The sequence below is a fragment of the Onychomys torridus genome, chromosome 7, assembly GCF_903995425.1.
Source record: "Onychomys torridus chromosome 7, mOncTor1.1, whole genome shotgun sequence".
In the NCBI taxonomy this organism is placed as follows: domain Eukaryota; kingdom Metazoa; phylum Chordata; class Mammalia; order Rodentia; family Cricetidae; genus Onychomys; species Onychomys torridus.
The window spans coordinates 71685469-71703157 of record NC_050449.1 but is presented as its reverse complement, the minus strand read 5'-3'; the positions used below and the strand labels follow the sequence as shown (position 1 = coordinate 71703157).

The 17689-nt window shown below is 44.3% G+C and overlaps 1 protein-coding gene across 1 annotated transcript; it reads right to left on the bottom strand.

Moving 5' to 3' along the window:
• Positions 1-7017: 7017 nt before the first annotated feature.
• Positions 7018-17154, bottom strand: LOC118587726 (glutathione S-transferase A2-like). Its single transcript, XM_036193767.1, has 6 exons — positions 17068-17154; positions 13713-13764; positions 12748-12880; positions 10252-10393; positions 7921-8052; positions 7018-7140 (listed from the first exon to the last, which is right to left on the bottom strand). The coding sequence occupies exons 1-6, from the start codon at positions 17152-17154 to the stop codon at positions 7018-7020; spliced, it is 669 nt and encodes a 222-aa protein (XP_036049660.1).
• Positions 17155-17689: the final 535 nt, after the last annotated feature.

Here is a 17689-nt window from a genome sequence, read left to right as displayed (position 1 = left end):
CTACCCCCATTTCCTGAAGATCTGGAGTCCTTTAATGGATTCGCTGGTTTATTGCTTATGTGTCTCTAAATCCATGTCATCCATGCTCCTGTGAACAACGTAATGAAACACATTGGTCAGGAAAGGAAGAAACATAGGAAGGCAGACTGCACCGGAAGGATAAATGGAATCACAGAATCAAGCCACAGAACCCTCAGCTATAATAACAAAATGTGACTTTACACTACTGACTTTGGGGGATAGTTTGTTAAGTAGCCTTAAATCACAGAATTAATACATTGTCCCAAATTCAAGGCTAACTGAAGTACAGGTTACACTGCCCCCTGCTTATTTTTCCGAATGATCAAGCTAATATCCTGTAAGAACATATTTGTCTTAACCTTTGTCCTGTTTTCATCAGAGCTGAAGGGCAGAAAGGGATTTCACAATCCACACTTAACTTCACCTGGGTAACTATCAATGGTCTCTCCCAGCATGCTCTGGGCCCTCAATGCAGACTGTGTATCCCTGCAGTCACTACTGTGAAAAATTGCCTTGTCACCATTAGTAATGCTATTTCCAAGCTAGTGATAATTACTGTTACTTCGTGCCAAGTTCAGACTCACATTCTTATCTACAAACAAGGACATCTACCACTGACTTTATGTACAGACTCACATGCTCAATTGTGGTGTTAGTTATAATCATTAGTTCATAGGTCTTTATTAATTATTGCCCGATGACCTGGTTGGCTTCAGAGAATCGTGTCATTTGCCTGAGCCTGATACCCTCCCAGTGTCCAGGGCTGGCCTCTTTCATCTTGGTATACACTGCTAATTTCTCTTCAACTAAGGAATTTCACTCCTCAAGAGGCACTCCACTTTTCTAGAAACAGATGACAAATTAGCAGTGCTGCCCTTCAGGGTGATGCTCATGTGCACCAGCACAGAATCTCAAGTCCAGGCATCAGTCTGAGTTACAGGGATGAGTTTGAACACTGCCCATGAAGAGTTCCCTGTCACAGGCTGTGAGCTTATGGCAGAGGAAGACACAAACCCTGCGGGAAGGCAAGTGTCCTGGGAGAACAATGTGAAATCTTGCTCTAGAGAATGGGGGATCTCAAGTGCACACAAGGGCTGAATCAGGAGTGCTGCTGAGGACTGCTGTTGCCTTAAACTTGAATCTATTGTGCCAGGCCTGTTAGGAAGGACGTCCTCAGCTGTCTGCATGTCCTGTGTCATCTCCCTGGGACCATGTTGAGTCCCTGTTCTTCTAGCTCCAGACTTTAGTCTTTCTCTGCAGCCCAGGCCCTGCACAAACCATTTCTTCAGCTGGGTCTACTCCTCTCCATCCTCTGGACATGCTGGTCTTCCTCCATCAGGGCCCTGTCCAGACAGTGGGAAGCCTGAGCAAAGAGCTCTCCAGGGTTTGGTTCTAAGTTCCCATGGTTGGTCTAGAGTTCAGCACAGGGGCAGCCTTGAGGAACATGAGACCAACTTTAATACATGTGACCTTGTATTAAATTCCATGTACACGGGGATCTTCAGAAGAGACGAGATCCTAAGCATGATGTCATGGGAGTTTAAGACATGGGACAATGTGTTTGTAAAAGAAGACAGGACACACAGATCAGAGAGTAAGAAGATGAACTCTGGGCATGTTGTAGGAGGGGCACAGGAAAGGCTAACACAGGTCCAGGGTTCCTGCAGAGATCCTGTGGTCACCAGCAGCCTCCTGTGATCAGAACTGTCTGTCCTCCTCCCAAAGGACTGTCACAGGTCCCCACATGTAGGAAAAAACAGCTCAGGGGGCCTTCCTGAAGTTGCAGGCCAATGGCTTCAAGCCTGAAGTAACTCATGGACCATGGGTGTTATTTGGAGATGGCACACGCTTGACTCTGCCAGGTGAACATGGGCCTCAGAAGACATTTGTGACTGTGATTCTGTCAGCGCTTGACATTCTTTCTCTGCTTCTTCCCTCTGTTCTTCAGAAGCAGTGTGAGCATCTCCACCTCCACCCTATCTCCTAGCAGGTTTAATCTTTGTCTTTCAAAGGAATTGGAGTCTAAAAGTAAGAAAACTGATTCCAGAATCCTCCAAGACACCAGGCTCTGGCTCTTGTCACACCTCCCGTCTACCAGCTCCTTCTGATGCAGTGGTTGAGATGCCTCTGCTGCAGCCTATGAGCAGAACTGCCTGCACACGTGATGGAAGATTCATCTGCATGGAGCACTCAGATATTAACTGTAGGGGAGGTAATGTGGCATGCATGCACTTATGCATAACACACACAAACACACAGACACACACACAGACACATACACAAACACAGAACTCAGGACGGCAGCATACATAGACCTTGTCAGAAATCCAGTTCCAAGCCCCACCCAGTCCACTGAAACACTTTCTCATGACACCTAGGTAACTCTTGTTTGGATTAGAGTTTCAAACTGCTTTTATATTGCCCAATTTCCCAAGTAACTGTCCAATGGTAGCACTCCTAGTGGAACACCAACATCTCCAGCTGTGCAAATGTTCTATTACCTCCCATCCCCTGTTGCTGTCTTCACCAGAGGAACCCCTTCCTATGTCTGCCTCCTCAGGTTTAAAACCCTCACTTGCTTCCCTGGTCATGGTGTTCATCAGGGTCAAAAGCTCAGGATCTTGTTTTCTCCCTCCTTCCAATTTGAATGGTAGCTATGTGGGAGGATACATTCTTCTCAGCAGCCCATGGAAATTCCTCCCAAACTGGGGACATGTTAAGACACTGTCTCAACAAATTTTGGAAATTGAATTAACCTGTTTATTCTCTCTGACTAGGATAGAAAAAGATGGGAATCAATAATAATAGAAACTGAACAAAGTAGGCAAACTGATGGAGACTGTTCAACACAGTATCAGATAATAATTGAGTCACTATGAGATCAATAAGGAAATAAAAGATTCCTAGAATTGAATGAACATCAAGGTACAATATACCAAAATCTTTGGGATATAATGAAGGCAGTCCAAAAGGAAAGCTTATAGTGCTCAGTGCCTGCATTAAAAACAAGTGATCTCAAATTAGTAATTTAACGATGCATTAAATTTAATGATTTTAGCCTTGGAAAAGAAAAATCTGAACTACAACTAAAACAGCAGATGAGAAGAATCATTCAAAATCAGAGCAGATATTTAATGTCAATACAGACATTAAAATTACAAAGAAAGGGCCAGGCACAGTGGGACATACTTTGAATTCCCAGCACTCAGGAGGTAGAGGCTAGCATACCTCTGAGTTCAAGGAGAGCCTGGTACAGAGTGAGTTGAAGCACAGTCAGGGCTACACAGAGAAACCTTGTTTCAGGAAAAATAAAATATAAAGAATGAATAACACAAAGCTTGTTTTTGAAGAGATAAACAATACTGACAAATTCTTGGCCAATCTGATTGCCTAAAAGAGAGAGAAGAGCCAAAAAACAAACAAACAAAAACCACCAAAACAAACAAAACCAAACCTGAATTTGAGAAGGGAGACATTGACAGCAGATACCAACGAAATTCAGAAAGCCATAAGAACATACTTTAAAAACCTCTGTGCCAGTAAATGAAAAAAATTTTAAAAAATGGACAAATTTCTAAATGCATATGATGCGGCACAATTAAGCAGAGAAGAAAAGTACTTACACTGATTCATAACCAGCAACAAGATTGAAGCAGTATTTTAAAAAAAAGTCTCCTAACTAAAATATGCCCTGAACCAAATGGATACATGGCAGAAGTCTACCAGAACTTAGAGAAGAATTGACACTTACATTACCCAAATTGTTCCATGAAATAGAAGGAAGGTTTCCAAGCTCATTTTATGATGCAGCATTACCCTGACACCAAAACCCAGATAAAGACACCAGCAGTCAACAAGGGTTCCTCTCCCTTCACACGGTCACCAGACATTTTCTTATATTTATTTATTGACATCTAAGTGTGCACATGTGTGTGTATCACAGTGTATATAAAGGTCAGAGGACAGCTTAGTGGAGTTGATTCTCTCCTTCCACTGTGTGGAACGAAGGAATTAAATTCAGGTGGTAGGTTTGGTAGATGGTGCCTTTCCCCAGTGGGTCATCTTGTGACACCTTCACCAGTCCTTTGTATCTGTAGACCTTCTCTCCAGCTCCCACCAAGCCCTGTTAGTCTGACAACCCACTTAAAAAATAAACACACAGATGCTTATATTATTTAAACTGCTTGGCTATCAGCTCAGGCCTACCGTTGTCTAGCTCTTACTCTTCAATTCAGCCCATTTCTATTACTCTATACTTTGCCACGTGGCTCCTTGTGCTGTCAGCCGTTGGCAGTGTCCCCTCCTGCCTTCCTGTTCTCCCAATTCTCCTCTCTCTCAGGCCTGCCTATACTTCCTGCCTGGCTTCTGACCAATCAGTGTTTTATTTACCAATCAATCATCCACAGCAGTCCTTTTTGTGTTTTTTTTTCTTTTAAAATTTAATTAAATATAATTACATCATTCCCCATTCTCTTCCCTCCCTACTGTCCCTCTAATGTTCACCCTCCCAACCTCTCTCCCAAATTCACAGCCTCCTGTTCTTTAATCACTGTTACACACACATAAACAAATCAACAGGAAGACAGCCTGCTGGATCGCTTTAGTGTGGACTACATGCATGTGTCTAGGGTTGACCATTTGGTATTGGATCCAATCAAGGGTTTCATCCCTGAGAAATCTTAATTCTCTCTTTCTCAACAGTTGCTAGTTGCTTATAACTCTTTATTTATGGGTGTGTTCCATAAGATTTCCTCCAGCTATATCAGGATGACAGCTGGTGTTGGAATTTTTCATGTCTTGTTTAGGCAGCCATGTTGAGATTTTATGGGTACAGCTTCCCTGTCTTAGAAGATGCAATTTCACACAGACTTCTGTTTCTTCAGCTCTTATAATCCTTCTGCCTCCTTTTCCATGATGTTCCCTGAGCTATAGTTGTGGGAGTTATGCTGTGGATGTATCATGTGGGCCTGGGAATCCCATAGTCAGTTATTCTCTGCATTTTGACCAGTTGTGGCTCTCTGGTATGGTTCCCAACTGCTGCAAATTGAAGCTTCTTTGATGAGAGGTGATGTTATGATAGTTCTACATACCTCTATAGTTTCTCAGCATAGATTTCCATTAATCTATAACAGAGTAGTAGTTTATTCTAATACATCCATATAAAAGTATAAGATATATATTTGTATCACCTCCTCTTCAGTAAGAGTTATATCTGTGGTTATAAGAATAAGTATTTTGGGGTTGGGGATTTAGCTCAGTGGTAGAGCACTTGCCTAGCAAGCACAAGGCCCTGGGTTCGGTCCTCAGCTAAAAAAAAAAGAAAAGAAAAAGAAAAGAAAGAAAGAAAGAAAGAATGAAGAAAGAAAGAAAGAAAGAAAGAAAGGAAGAAAGAAAGAAAGAAAGAAAGAAAGAAAGAAAGAAAGAAAGAAAAAGTATTTGGAATGCAGTTAGGGATTACACAGGTCTAGAAAGATGAAAGTAGTAGGTTTTCCTCTAAGATCCATGGCTTCACTAGCCTTGGGTAGATGGTTAGGTTTCCAGTATCAGGCATGATTTTCCTTATGTTGATCAAGCCTTCAGTCCAATTAGATGGCTGTAAGTGACTGCCAATGTATGAGTGCCGCTATTGAACCTGTAGGTCTATCTTGCCGTGCTGGTTGTTGTTTGGGTCATGAGCACCACAGCTAGGTAGGGATATCTGTTGCTTCTCCACATTGGCAGCTTGCACAATCCCATCTGGTACAATGAAAGGTAGTCCTCAGGGAGGAAGTATTCAGGTGAGATTCAGATTGAATCCTCCAAGGCCTGTGTCAGAAGTGTGTGGTGTCTTTAGCAATGGTACTGGCCTTTAAGGACAACATAATAACCTATTGTATTTAGGGAGTCTCTTGCATTCCTCTGCCCAACAACTCAAAAGGGAGTGTCTCATACCTGGTGGTGAGATTTTTGGTAGATAGTCTGTGGCTTGGGGTGAGCATTATTACTCCATTGAAAAAGTATAGTTATGCAAATACCATACATGTTGTCTTAGGTTGCTGTTGCTGTGATAACACAGCGTGACCATTAGAAACTTGGAGGGTGGGTTATTTCATCTTATAGCTTCCAGTCCATCACCCAGGACAGGAACTCACAGCTGGAGCCTGGAGGCAGGAGCTGAAGCAGAGGCCATGGAGAATGGCTGATTACTGGCTTCCTCCTCAAGGCTTCTTCAGTCTGCTTTCTCATACACCCCAGAACCACCTTCCCATAGGTACCACCACTAACAATGGGCTGGGCCCTTTGACATCAGTTACTAATTAGGAAGCTACACTACAGGTGTGCCTGCAAGCCATAGTTTTCCACTGATGTTCCTACTTCCTAAATAAGTCCAGTTTTGTCAAGTTGGCATAAAACTGGCCAGCACATATATGTAATTTTAGGTAAATATAAAATAATGTAATTCCATATGACTTTTTCCATATTCTTAGTGATTTTCCCTCCCATTGCTTATATATTGTGTTTCCTCACTCTCCACATTTACTCCCCCATTACCCATTTCCCCTTTTATATCACATGAATCTCGTTCTTGCCTTCTTTAGTTCCCACAATGGTCTCTTTTAATTTTCTCATTTCTATGATTACTCCGGATTTGTATATTCTTTCCTGAGGATTTGGAATAGGAACCACACATGAGAGAGGACATGTAGTATTATCATTCTGGGTCTGGATGACCTCTCTCAAATATCTTCCTATTCCATTTGCTTGCCTGCAAATACCATGAATTCATTTCTTCTCTGAGCCAACCAGTATTCTATAGTGTGTATGTACCACATCTTCACTATCCATTAGTCAGTTGAAGGACATTTGGGTTGTTTCTATTTTCTGGCTCCTGTGAATTGAGTGGCAATAAAAATGACTATGAAAATATCTGTGTAGTATAATGTTAAGTCCTTTTTATTCTTTATTATTTACAAACACCAGAGACTGGTGTCTGAGGGCTCTCTCAATGCAGCTTTCCTAGAACTTGAAAATCTTCCTCGCCTCTTCGATTTGTTTTGCATCCAGGGGAGGCTTTCTCTGGCTGCCAGGCTGTAGGAACTTCTTCACATTGGGCAGGCTGCTGAGTCTGCTCTTCAGGGCCTGTAATCCAGAAAACACAGCCTGAGAGTCAGAACAGCTTATGTAGACAGTCCAAAAAACTCTGAGCCCCTCCCAGAACACCACCAACTGCATCCTTGCAACAGCTCCTGTGTAGACATGGGAAGATGATGAAGCCGTGAGCTGAAACCACAGTTCAGCATAATGTTCCCAAAGACCTCCTTTGACATCCAATTATCTTCTCCTCAGGTCCCAGACACACCCTGTAGATCTGGTTTTGTGGTGCAGCGCACAGAGCACTATGTCTCTCAGGTGTGAAAGCAGAGACTACCAAAGAAAACTGAAGACATGAAAAACTGAATTGGAAATGAGGACCGAAAACCTCAAAGTCTAACCAGGAGCAACTCCCAGCCAGTTTTCATACCTGGAGATAAGGATGGGGTCCCTGGGGGGTGGAGGATGGCATGGTGGGGGCTGTGGAGAGGGAAGCACAGTGTTGAGAAGTCAGAGCTGAGGAAGGGGATCAGTATGACAGAGACCTGCTCAGACACTGGGTGTCGAAAGACAGGACACAGGAGATAAAAGAAGGCCAGAAGCAGCCTGCAAAAACAGGGGTCCAGGGGAAGTCCTGCATAGTTTTGATTACAAATAGCAAAATATACTTCTTGAGGTACCAGCCTCCAATCTCCATACACGAAAAGATAATTTTCATGCCTGAAACCAGGGTCCAGTAGCTCAGTTTGGAGCCCAAGATGGGCCCTGAGCAGCCCACAGGCCACCATTATATTCTCAGATGCATGTGTCTCTCTGAGGTGATCTCACCTTCAGCAGGGGGAAAGGGGCCAGAAGGCTGGAGTCAAACTCTTCAATATAGAGAAGAAGTTCCAGCAGGTGAATGTCCACCCTGGTCAGCCTGTTGCCAACAAGGTAGTCTTGTCCATGGCCCTTCAACACCTGCAGAATTAAAGCAGACAGATTATGAACATATTGCTGAGCAGGGACCTCTGACTTTTCCCAAGTCTCCCAAGAGGTCGCTCTGCCTCTGCCTGGCAGGGATAGATGGGCAGACATTTCTCTAGGCCTATGATGTAAGAGGGAGAGGGAGAAGTCATCTGTGCGACTTCCTTTCTTAAAGCCCAGGTGACCTTTCTCGGTCATTGCCAATTCCTATGGCCTCCACACCATTCACCCTTCTGTACATTTTCCACGTATGGTAAGGGCTTAGCCCTGACACATCATGGATCTTCCCCTTATTTTAAACTGATGGAGCACTGAGATTTCAGGACGTTCCTCTCTCTGTCCTCTGTTCAATCTGTCTTGGGCAGAGGTTCCACCTGCAGGGAGCATCAGTCACCAGAGAACATCCTGTGTCTGCATTCTCCTTTGTCTGCTCTCCTCAGTTCTCTGGAATCTGAAGTACAACCGACTGAACTACAGCACATCCTCCCCCTTTACAGCATTGGCTCTGACTCCCAACCTTCCCTGTGTCATGATTGACATGCTGAATTGTACAGGGTGAACTGAGTTGGTGTCTGTAAGAAACTTTGTAGTGTTAACACATCAATGTTGACAGATGAGCATGCCAACACCATATGGTGCTAATCTTGCTATCTGATTGGTGGCTATGTATTCATTTAATATTATTTCAATGTTTCTGGTTCTGTGAAGATTGGATAATAATACTGTCTTAGTTACATTCATATGGCATTTATTTAAATATCCTAGCAATATGAAAATCACAGATAACCACAAGGAAAATCACTTTTTGTTTTGTTTTGTTTTGTTTTTATGAGACAGGGTTTCTCTGTGTAGCTTTGCACCTTTCCTGAAACTCACTCTGTAGCCCAGGTTGGCCTCAGACTCACAGAGATCCTCCTGGCTCTGCCTCCCAAGTGCCTGGATTAAAGGTGTGCACCACCACTGCCTGGCAAGAAAAGCCATTCTTAAATCGTGAGCTGTAAGTAAAGAACTATAAAAGGCTTTGTGGTCACCTCATCACACTGTACATGTCTATGGAGAAAAATATAATTAGCAATTCCAAAAATAAAAGAAAGCCAGGCAGAGTGACACACACATTTAATCCCAGTCCACACAGAGAGTTCTGGAAGAGCCAGAGCTACATAATAGAGAGACTCTGGTTTTGTTTGTTTGTTTGTTTTCCTTTTGTTTGTTTGTTTTTTTAAAAAAGGAAAAATGAAGAAAAACAAAAAACACAAAAGTCAGCATCAAATGTTCTCAGTGCATAGTGCATTGTGTGCATGGAGGTCATGAATCTCGTACCACAGATGCTGTAAGCTGTCATGGCTGGACATTATGTTCTAGGAGACAGGGCCTGGACTCCAGATGGCTCTGTGAGGACCTGATGGCCCTAAAACCCTGGCAGCTTCCACAGAGCAGGGACAGCAGTGGGTGAACTTTCAGTGAAAGGATGAAAAACAAGGTGATGCTTTGTAACATGGTTGTCAAAGTCAGGTCTCTCAGGAATGTGTAGGATGCCCTGATCCTCTAGGATCCTAGCTCTGTTCTTCTCTTTAACTTGACAGAACATCAAGCAGTTCTGAAGTGATCTACCTTGAAAGAGAAGCCCTGACTAAAAGAGGCACTCCATGTCACTGACACACCTTCATTTGGTGAGCGTGCATGGCTCTCCTCCAAGCCTGGCATCTGTGACCCCCATTCCCACAGGTCAGTTTTCCTTAACATCTCTTCATCAGCCTCCTCCTCTCCACCCTCCCTCCCTGTCCTTGTTCAGGCATTCCCCTCTGTCTTTGAAGCACAATCACACTCTCCTGAAAGCCACTCTCTGGCCTCCCTGTGTGATATGACAGAATATTTTCCCATCTGAGTTGTTCTTGAGTTCCTCTGGAAGTGAAGGTCATTGTGTTCTGCAGGATCCAGGTCCATCTCTGGTGTGGCTCAGCCTTCACAGATCAAGTTCTGGTTGTGGCCATGAACCCTGTTGCATACTGACCCCTAGATGGCATGACCATGCAGGGCTCCTTCACAGGCCATTTTTCTACAGTGCCCTGTGGGGCAGGGAGCTGCATAGAGAGGCTCATGGAAGGTCAGTGCTGCAGCAACCTTTCTCTCCCAGACTCTACCTTTCTCCTGTCCTTGGAACTGACTGTCCCCTGACTCAAAGAGCCCACTTACTTTTTCAAAGGCAGGCAAGTACCGGTTTTTGGTCCTGTCCTTTATCAAGGAAATCTTGGCTTCTTTTTGGTCTGGGGGACATATAGCCAGTTGCAAGATCATTTCTCTCAGATCTACAATACCCTCTGTATACATGTCAATCCTGAAAGACAAAATATCCAAATGGTCAAGGGTTTTTAGGGATTCACTATTTTATATTTTAATCTCAAAACCTGAGATATTTACACTGAAATGTGGTTGCAAACTTATTTGCCTCTACTGGGTCATTATCTTTTGTATTTAACAGATATATTAACTTTCCCTCTAGTATATCCTGTCAGTTCAGATACACTTTTGGAATTTTTTTACACACACATGGCCCATCCCAGGACAAAGAGCACCACTGGCATTCTAGAGGATAACCATCAAAATCTGCAGCTCTCTCTCTGTCTCTGTCTCTCTGTCTCTGTCTCTCAATCTCTGTCTCTCTTTGTCTCTGTGTCTCTCTGTCTGTCTCTCTGTCTTTCTGTCTCTCTATCTATTTCTCTCTGACATAATTTGTTCTCAGCAACCCTGCTGAGATTCTCAGAGCTAACAAGCTGCCTTCTATGTAAACTCAACATAGAGCCCTGGTTGAACCATCAGATCATCTCTGTGCATCTCTCCTTCTGCTGCATGGTCCAGAGTCATTTGTGGTCCGTGTTAGAAGTTCTCCCGTCATGACTCATGAAGCACATCTGTATGACTTCCACACACTGCTGCTGGATTCTGGCATTTGTCAAGTTAATGTTTGTCAAGACTTGTTTATTTCTTTATTTAGTTAACCCACAGTACAGCACAGGACACATGTGTTCCCTTGTTGTAAACTGTATTTCACACAGTGCTTTTGGAAAAAAGTTTCATTGTCACATTTTCACACACTATCATTGCTAGCCCCCGAAAAGGTGGTATTCTGTGTTTCCCCATATCTGTAGTGGTCTAAGCATGTTAAACTCCTCCAATGTTAGAAGAGTTTGGTCCTCACTCCCCTCAAACTTTCAATCCTGCCCCTGTGGCAGCTGCCCCAGAAGGTGCTGACCTGCTTCCTTTCTTATCCACAGGGAGAACAGGGACATTTCCTATGGAATGAACCATGGAGCATGTGCCCTGGTGTCTGCTTACTTCACATAATGCAGTCCACACTTGACCTTTGTTCTGCTCCCCTCAGCACTTCATATATTTTCACGGCTAAAATGATAAGTTGTGTTCCTTTTTTCTCTATTACTGAATATCTCGGCTGAGTCCACCATGAGAAAATTATAAACAATGCTCCTAGGAGTGTTTCTATATAAGCACTATTAAAGCCGAGTCTCTCTTTCCATGGACATATGTTTCCCACACTAGTGTTGCTGGCTAGCACCACATTTAGCTCTCTGAGCAACTGCAATACTCACACAGAGTGGTTTATGAATGAATGATTTTGTCATCTCACAGTGGGTCCCAGCATGGGTGGTACAGTCAGCCGGGCTGCTTTAGTTCTGAATTAAATGCTTCAGGTAGTCTTGGTCCTTGGGAACCGGTCTCTCTAAGGCTCCTTGAGTTGACCAGTCCATAGAACTGGCTGGCAATTCAGGTCTTGCTCTGCACTATTCCTACTCCTGGGATGTAGGAAGCAGCTCCTTCCCTGTTCCCTCCCTAGGACTCCTCCTCCAGCCCCAAGCCCTGTGTCCTTTGTCCTAAGCTGTTGGCTGAGGTCCAGTCACTGAAGCCTTGAGCACCTGTAGTCATGATTCCACCATGCTCAGGGCCCTTGGACTGTCAATGACCAAGATGTCAGGAGCCAAACTTGAACCATGGAAAAATACTAGCTAGGCCAGGGAACAAGTCATAAGACCACTGCCCTTCCCCAGCAGTAACACCTGTTTACTAACCAGAGGCTCCCAAAGATAAGACATTCCACAGTCAGGTGCCATGACAACCGAATGTAAAGAACATTCCATCGTCAGGTAGCCTAGCAAGAGAACAAATGGCCCCTGACCAGTGACCTTAGCAGACATCTTGCAGTTGCACGACCTGCTGTCTCCCATGTCTTGCACCCCTTCCACCTCTCTTCCCCCTCCCTCCTTTCTGCCCCCTCCCCTCTTATGCTATATAAGCCATGCGGAGAAAAATAAAATCTGCAGCTTGATCAGAATCTTGTCTTCCTGTCATCCCTTTGTGTCCACTGTCTCTTTCATTCGCTCCCACAGGTGGGTTGCCCCCGTTGGAACCCCACTGGCCATGGCATTGGACCACCCTGTTTGCAACTCTGTCCCCATGCTGTATGGTAACATCATCCTCTGCTGCAGTCACACTCACCTGAACCCACCCCAGCTGTTCTTCCCTCTCCTCCATGGACTCTTCCTACTTAGCCTAAGTGTTTATATCTATAACCAGCCTGCATCTAGACTCAAAGACTGCCACTCTCTTGCTCACTGATGGAGAAACCAAATCCTTCCTTTGTTTCCCCATGGATTAATAACAGGAAATCTACCGTACAGGGCTCTCTCCTTCACGTCCTTGCCATAGAGGTCATATTTGGTGGCAATGTAGTTGAGAATGGCTCTGGTCTGCACCAGCATCATCCCGTCAATCTCCACCATGGGCACTTGGTCATACATCAATTTCCCATCTTTGAAAGAAGAAAGGAAAAAGGTCTGTGAAGTGTGCAAGTCTCACTTCTCAGGAACAGAAAAGTTGTATTGAAATAACTGATCGTGCAAAGGAAAGATAAGTGATTGGCAGCCAGTCTTGAATTAAAATCCCATTTACTTTTAGCTCCTGCTTCCTCTTTGTCTCAGGATCTTCTGTTGGCTTTTGAGCATCTCTCATTCACTGTTATTTCCTATCCATATACATATTATATCCTTCATGTTTTATGTTCAATTCTTGTCCCTGGATACATTTGAGAAGTTAGGAGGGACAGCAGAGTGGTCACCATGTAAACAGAGCTATGTAGGGAGTTTGGAAGTCTAGTTATCTTCAAGACATAAGGTGTATGACAGTTTCTTCTGTAGTGAGCCACTGAATTCCTCCAGTCTCTACATGTGGGGTGATAGTAACTCATCAGTAGCTACAATTAAATTACTCAAGAAAATCACCCCAGCTGTTTCTCCACCCATGATCTAATCAATGGCCATGTACTTGTGTGACTATTAAACACTGTGGGTGAAACCCTGACTGAAAAAGTGAGTGAGAATGAGTCTGAATGAAATAGTTCACTCTGATGCAGAAATAGGGAGAAGACATTTATTTATCGGTCACCAGACAAATTTTTGGAAAAGCTAACTTCCTCACTCTTATCATTGTTTCATTTTCAGAGCACTCAAGGAAACACACCACCTACATCATATCACTCTGCCATTCTTGACAATTCTCATCCACCACCCACCATCCACTAACACCATCATCTGGTAAACCCTCTACTAGCACCTCATTGATGACATATGGACACTTGGTGTTACCTTTTCTTAACTTTTCCAAGTCTTCCGGACGTTCTATAAACTTCTCTTCAAACTGAAGACAGAAAAAGTAAATGTATTTTCATTAGCTCATTCTGTATTGTTATAGACTTTTGAACTTGAGTTGTCTGTGTCTGGTAGTACATCTTCAGAAATTAAAACTTGCAGTAGAACTGAAGGGTATGGTCATGGCCACTTGGACATTCAGATTAGATCCATCAACAACAGTGTTGATCACAACAAAGCTGCCCATTCCTGTAGTATTCCTCCTCCCTGACCCCACTATGTCCATCTTAGGTCCTAAGAAGAGAGTGATCTCACCTGAGGACCAGCACTGGGAAATGAACTGTTGACGTTTTGGGCTCTCAGCAAAGCCAAGTCCAGTGAAAATAATAGAAGTTTCTGGGTCTTCATCATGGCACATGATATAGGTCTTCTGATTACCGAGCTTTTCTTTTTCTTTCAGAACTTAGTTTTACTAATTTTAAGAGTGTGTGTGTGTGTGTGTGTGTGTGTGTGGTCTTGTAGATGTGAATAAATCCATCTCAGAGGTCAGAGTTCATGGAGGCCAGAGTTTAGAGATTCAGTTGGAGATGAAATGATAAACAGTTACTGTCATATATTGGTGCTGGGAACCATAGGACCTTGTCTGTATGTACAAGAACTTTAAACAGCCACGCCATTACTCTAGCCCCACAATGCTTACATTGTAGGGCTGTTATTTTATTTTTAAAATCTTCATTTGTTTTGATTACAAATATTACGTTTTTGTGTGAGGACGCACATACTCAATGAAAACCCACTGTGGCCTTTTACCTGGGTTCCTGGGATCCGAACCCATGTGGCTCAATTTTTAGTCCTCCAGCCCTCCCTCCAGCCCTCTAGAGTAATAAACCACTCTCTTCCTTTCACGGTTTGAAGAAACGTTTCGATCATGAAAGGTTGAAAATCAGCTTCTACCTTGCTTGGCAAGGCAGTTTGTGGATGATTCCATAACTGCCCGGACTGACCTGTCGGGAATGAATTGGTGAGTGTCTACAACTTGCACAGCGTTCAGAGAGCTGCAGAAAGTGCTGACATCATCACAGAGGGCAGCTGAACTCTGATGGGGTTGGTGGGGGTGAGGATGATGAAGTCAATGGGCGGCCTGTGGGCACATTGAGTCTGGAAGGTGTGAGCCAGGGTCTCTAATAGCCCCTGCCCACTGCCTTCTCAAGTCACATGGGACACGGAACAGGAAGGCTTCTATGCAGATGTCCCACCCCCTCCTCCTGTGCTGAATCAGCAGTCCAGGGGCTTAGAACATATCCCTGAGTCCCTGAGCCACAAAGCTGGCATACAGACATTGGCTCCCAATTATTTATTTATTTATTTTTTTCTGGAGCTGAGGACTGAACCCATGGCCTTGAGCTTGCTAGGCAAGCGATCTACCACTGAGCTAAATCCCCAACCCCAGTTATTCAATCATTTAAAGCAATCCTCCTGGGCTAGCACTAGTGTGACTCGGTTCTTATGTACCTCTTCAGTCAGACAGAATCCAGCTGAAGCCATATTTTTGTAGGAATGGAGGTATGATTCCACAGTCCATGGCAACACACGTTGCCATGACACGGAGGGAAGACACCAAAGCAGCCTTCACAGGACACCACTTCATCCTTCAAGCCTCCTGAGGTCAAGATCTCAGGGAATGGCCCTGACTTCCTCTCAGGAAATGCCAACTACTGAGCTGCCCTGATGTGAACTGGGAAGTGTTTTTCCCAGTGGCACCTCTAGAGGGCAGCACTAAAGTCTACCAGAACTTGCTGCTCTAAAACTGGAAAGGAAAACATTTAACCTCAGAATGTTGCTTCCACACCTCACTGGGGCCACTCACACACTTAGCTGAAAGCTCATAGATGTGGGGGCCACCTGAAGATGGGGCCTCTATTTTATTCACCAACTATACCCTCCCGACAAGGGCTGTGCCTGGCATTTGATAGTCTCTAAAAACTGGTTACCTAGTATTGCTCTGCTTTGACAGGCGGGTTGTTACTTACTGTCTTCTTTGTCAGGTTTCCCTTTTGTGGTGTGTATTTTTAATTTAAACCTATTAAGCTTCTCTTGTATAGTTTACCTTTTTAATTTTATTTTTATTATTATTATAGAGCGTAGGGGAAGGCAGTTTAAGTGCCCATGGAGACCAGAGGCATGGGAACCCTCAGAGGCGAGACTAACAGGAAGTTGTGAGCAGCCCGTGTGGGTCCTCTGCAGGAACTGTATTGGACTTTGTCCACTGAGACATCACTTCAGTCTCCTGTCCCCTCTAAACCATTTTTATCATGGGAATTCCTGGGTCTGTGCTGTAAAACTGCACACAAGGGGCAAAGAGCCTCCATCCATCAATCACCAGCTCCAACAGCCACCAGCTAAAGTCCACCCTGTTCACCTCTGTGCCCATCTTCTCTGTGACTGTGACCTTAATGTCAGAGCTGAGGTGTCACCCATCCCTGTCACAAACACCTCACCGTGAAAAAGTACTCCTTTTCCCCCTTTGAGTTTTTTGAAACAGGATTTCTCTTTGTAATAGACCTGGCTGTCTTGGAACTTGCTCTGTAGACCAGGGTAGCCTGGAACTCGCAGAGATGCACCTGTCTCTGCCTCCTGAGTGCAGGCACTAAAGTGGACTGCCACCACCACTGCCTGGCATAAGCACACTTTTTAAAAGGACAGTGTCACACCAAAATCACAATATCTTACCATAAAATGCAATAACCAATTAATATCTCTTAATAGTCAATATTCAAGTTTTATTTCTGTATGTCTCTTCTTGTAACATGATTCAGCTCAAATAAGCAACAAAACCAGATAGGTGTTTGATTTTTTTTCTCCTGGAAACATCTTTTAATGTGAATGTGTTCTTAGGTAGAGAGCATAATAAGATTTTCATGCGTTCAAATCAGTCCCTCTCCTTCTCATTACCCTTTTTTGTGGGGTTGATTTTCACATTCTGTGGGGAGTACTAGGGAAGGGGGGGGGCTCTTCCATTGCAAGAGTACAGTTTCTTCAGCCATTCCAGGCTTGGGCCCTGAGGGTCGTGGTGGTGGCTGGGCACACTGGGCATGCTCCCATTATCTCCCACAGGCACTGGGTAGTTGTAGTGTATGGTCTGGTAGATGAAGGTGGCATACTTGGTGTAGAGGGTGACTCTGGGCAGAATTATACTGCCAGCCTTCTTGGTCTTGGCAGCACCATGGGCACCAAGATGACTACCATGTATGGCAAAGCTGGTTACAATTTTCTCAGGGTGGAGTCTCTGGGTTTAGAGAAGTATTTTAATCTTATCTTAGGTCCCGTTCCATAAGCACAATGCACAACCTACCTCCACCCCTGCTGCAGCCAGCAGCCACCTGATGCACTCCATTCGACCCCGGCCATTGAAGTAGTGAAGCACGGGCTTCCCAGCCATGGCAGCAACTGTGGTTTCACTAAGTGTGAAGGGAAAGCAAAGAGATCAATCCCAGGGAGACTGTGCTTTGGGATGTGAGTAATAATACAACACTAGAGGAGGGAATCTGCCTTCTTCATGGGCAGCTTGCAGGGGGCCCAGGAAGGTCTTATTCTCACCCATCATTGACCACAAACCTGTAATTACCTCAAACAGGTCTCAGCTGGCCATGAGCCTTTGTTGTGGTGATGTTGCAAGGCCCCTGAGCAAGACCACTACAGAGCCAATATCCAATGCAAAACACAAAGGAGTTTATTGATAATAAGCAAACCCAGGCTTGGTCCCTGTCCAACACTCAAAACAGTGGGTGGAGGAGGACAGCCCTGAGCTGTCAGGGTGAGGGGTTTTTAAAGGGAAAAAACATAAAAAACATGGTACAAGCCTTGCCATCATATGATTGGCTGAGGGTATGTAACCTTTGAATTTACTGCAGTTATCGTTTGGGGGGCAAGCCTCGACAAGTCTCAGGCTTTGTCCTTATGCTGCCATGGGGGCT